Genomic DNA, 2,500 nt, shown 5'->3' with positions numbered 1-2,500 from the left:
GATCCTGGGGATTTACACATGGACTTATTAGATCGATGACATCATACACTATGTACACACAATACCAAGACGTCATTTTGTTCATTAAACGCATATTTAAAATAATTTGGTCAGTAAAATGTCAGAAAAAGGTGAAAAACCAACGAGAGCCCAGAACTCAGAAAAGAAAGTCTCACATTTACACATTGGTTCAACAACCTGTGAATGTGAAGGGAGGCTCTCTATATAAACATACATATATACATCCCAATCCCAACCAGTGTGGCCTCTACATCACTATCTTGTATGTGGGAAGAGTTTGTGTTATGTGAGTGTATGCTGCCTCTGAGATTGACTTGTGTGTAAATAATGATCCCCTTGGGGACAATAAAAGAACCTAACCATAACCATCTCCTGTGTTTGATTCTCTTCTGGCTGAACTCAAATAATCAGGACATTCTCCAGAAAGGAAACACAGCTTTTTGCCTGATGGTGGTGCTTTGCTCTCATTCGGCCAAGTGGAGGGGTACACGGTGGAACCTCTCATAACATCAAAGATGAGACACTCGTGGTGTCTATCCACAGTGCGTTGCCATGGAAACAAATCGAGGCAACGCTGTTGTGATATGTAAACGGGGAAGACGAAAAAAGAGGAAGGGGGAGGAGAAAACAGATAGATCTGTTCTTGGAGAGCTGTGGATACTGGCTGTTATATAAGATGAGCTGAATGCAGATGGGTGCATCGTGTGTGTGTGTGTGTGTGTGTGTGTGTGTGTGTGTGTGTGTGTGTGTGTGTGTGTGTGTGTGTGTGTGTGTGTGTGTGTGTGATTTGGAGTATCGATGGGCCATCTTGTGAAGGATCTTTAGTAAAGGACCATCCAGCCAGTGTGAGACTGTGTGGGATCATTCCCATCTCCTAGCGACATGATTAGGACATATTCAGCTGTATCTATAGTTTCACTCCCATGTGGACGGATTCCCATCATGCAGGGGAGTGAGTTTGTGTGGGAGTTCACTGCCACCCCTGTAATCCTGCACTCAGTCCACTGTGGTGGCTGTGTAATCAGCATGGTGGGTGGAGGTTAAAGGTCGGGTGATATATAGATGAGGACATACAAACTCGGATGGAAGACTCTGGAACACACTGTCCTGTCTCACATTCAGGGCTGTCCTCCACCAAATTCAACGCTCATACCATCTTGTCGACTAATCAATTACTTGGAAAAAAGCATAACAAAAATCAATAGACCAAAGAAATCTCAGGCAACTGAGACCAAAATAACTGATCTGTCACCTAGCGACGGAGCGGAGGCTGTATGTGTTCTTCTCGCCTGTAAATGATTCATAATGCTGATGAACCTGTTGGTTTCTGCTCCCAACGTAAATACAAACAACAACATCTGGTCCATGCGGGCTCACCTCTGGTTGGGTCCGATGGGGGGGTGTGCTGGGACCCCGGAGACCGACTTCCTTACGCCCCGCTCTCTCTCCGTCTCCCCCCTCCCTCCTGGTTCTCCATCTCTGGGCACTGAGCTGGCCCGCTTGGACCCCCGGTGTCGGTCCGAGTGGTCCTCACTCCGACTGCGGCGGATCCGGCCCTGCGGCTCGCTGATGCTCTTGCTCCGGCAGAGCCGGTTGATGACATTCTGGTTCACGGCCTCGTCGAAGCGCTGCCGGTGCTTCTTGGGGATGAAGATTCTGGCGAACATGGCGGCATGGGAGGGAAAGGGGGCGATGTTAGAATCTGTCCACGAGAGTTGCCTCAGAAAGAAACAGGAAAGAATAGGAAAGCAGATGGATCCACATCACAGATCCACCTCCATCTAGACAACATAGAGTCCAGACCCAGAAACCTTCCAGTGGAATAACAGCAGCAAGTCACACATCCAGCAGAGATTCAAAAGTGATCGTAAACTCGACTGTTGCTGAAATGATCTTCACAATCCAAGTCCACACTAATTCAAATCAACAGGCTCCCTCCTCCAGGCTTGTGATGGACAGGTGAGGGATCCTTCCCTACTTCCCCAGAGAACGGAGAGAACAGAGAGAAGAAGAGAACGGAGAGAAGAGAACGGAGAGAACGGAGAGAAGAAGAGAACAGAGAGAACGGAGAGAAGAAGAGAACAGAGAGAAGAAGAGAACAGAGAGAAGAAGAGAACGGAGAGAAGAAGAGAACGTAGAGAACGATGCACTGGAGAGAAGGATCCTCCTCTCAGGAGACCAGGAGATGTCGGCGTGACTCGCTGCCTGCAGAGTCTCACTGCTGCAGCGTGCAGCTTCACCAACCAGGAACAGTGTGGGAGTGAGCGAGCTTAGGATCTCTACCCTCTCTCTCTCTCTCCTACACTTCCATCCACACTTCACCTCTGTGTCAGTCTGTCAGTGTGAGTGCACAGCAGGTAGCTGTCATCATCATCATCATCAACACCATCATCACCATCATCATCATCACCATCATCATCATCATCATCACCATCATCATCATCACCATCATCATCATCATCATCACCATCATCATCAA

At 48.1% G+C, this 2,500-nt stretch overlaps 1 protein-coding gene across 1 annotated transcript in view; it reads right to left on the bottom strand.

The window, feature by feature from the left end:
• grid2ipb (glutamate receptor, ionotropic, delta 2 (Grid2) interacting protein, b) overlaps positions 1-2,500 on the bottom strand; it is a 32,459-nt gene that overhangs the window by 20,271 nt on the left and 9,688 nt on the right. Inside the window, 2 exon segments of the mRNA XM_084039547.1 lie at positions 1-4; positions 1,399-1,677. The exon segment at positions 1-4 is cut by the window's left edge and continues 82 nt beyond it. Coding sequence (XP_083895673.1) covers positions 1-4; positions 1,399-1,677 — 283 coding nt within the window.

The sequence above is a fragment of the Eutrigla gurnardus genome (assembly GCF_963514095.1).
Source record: "Eutrigla gurnardus genome assembly, chromosome: 22".
Classification (NCBI taxonomy): domain Eukaryota; kingdom Metazoa; phylum Chordata; class Actinopteri; order Perciformes; family Triglidae; genus Eutrigla; species Eutrigla gurnardus.
This window is presented reverse-complemented; position numbering and strand designations above follow the sequence as displayed.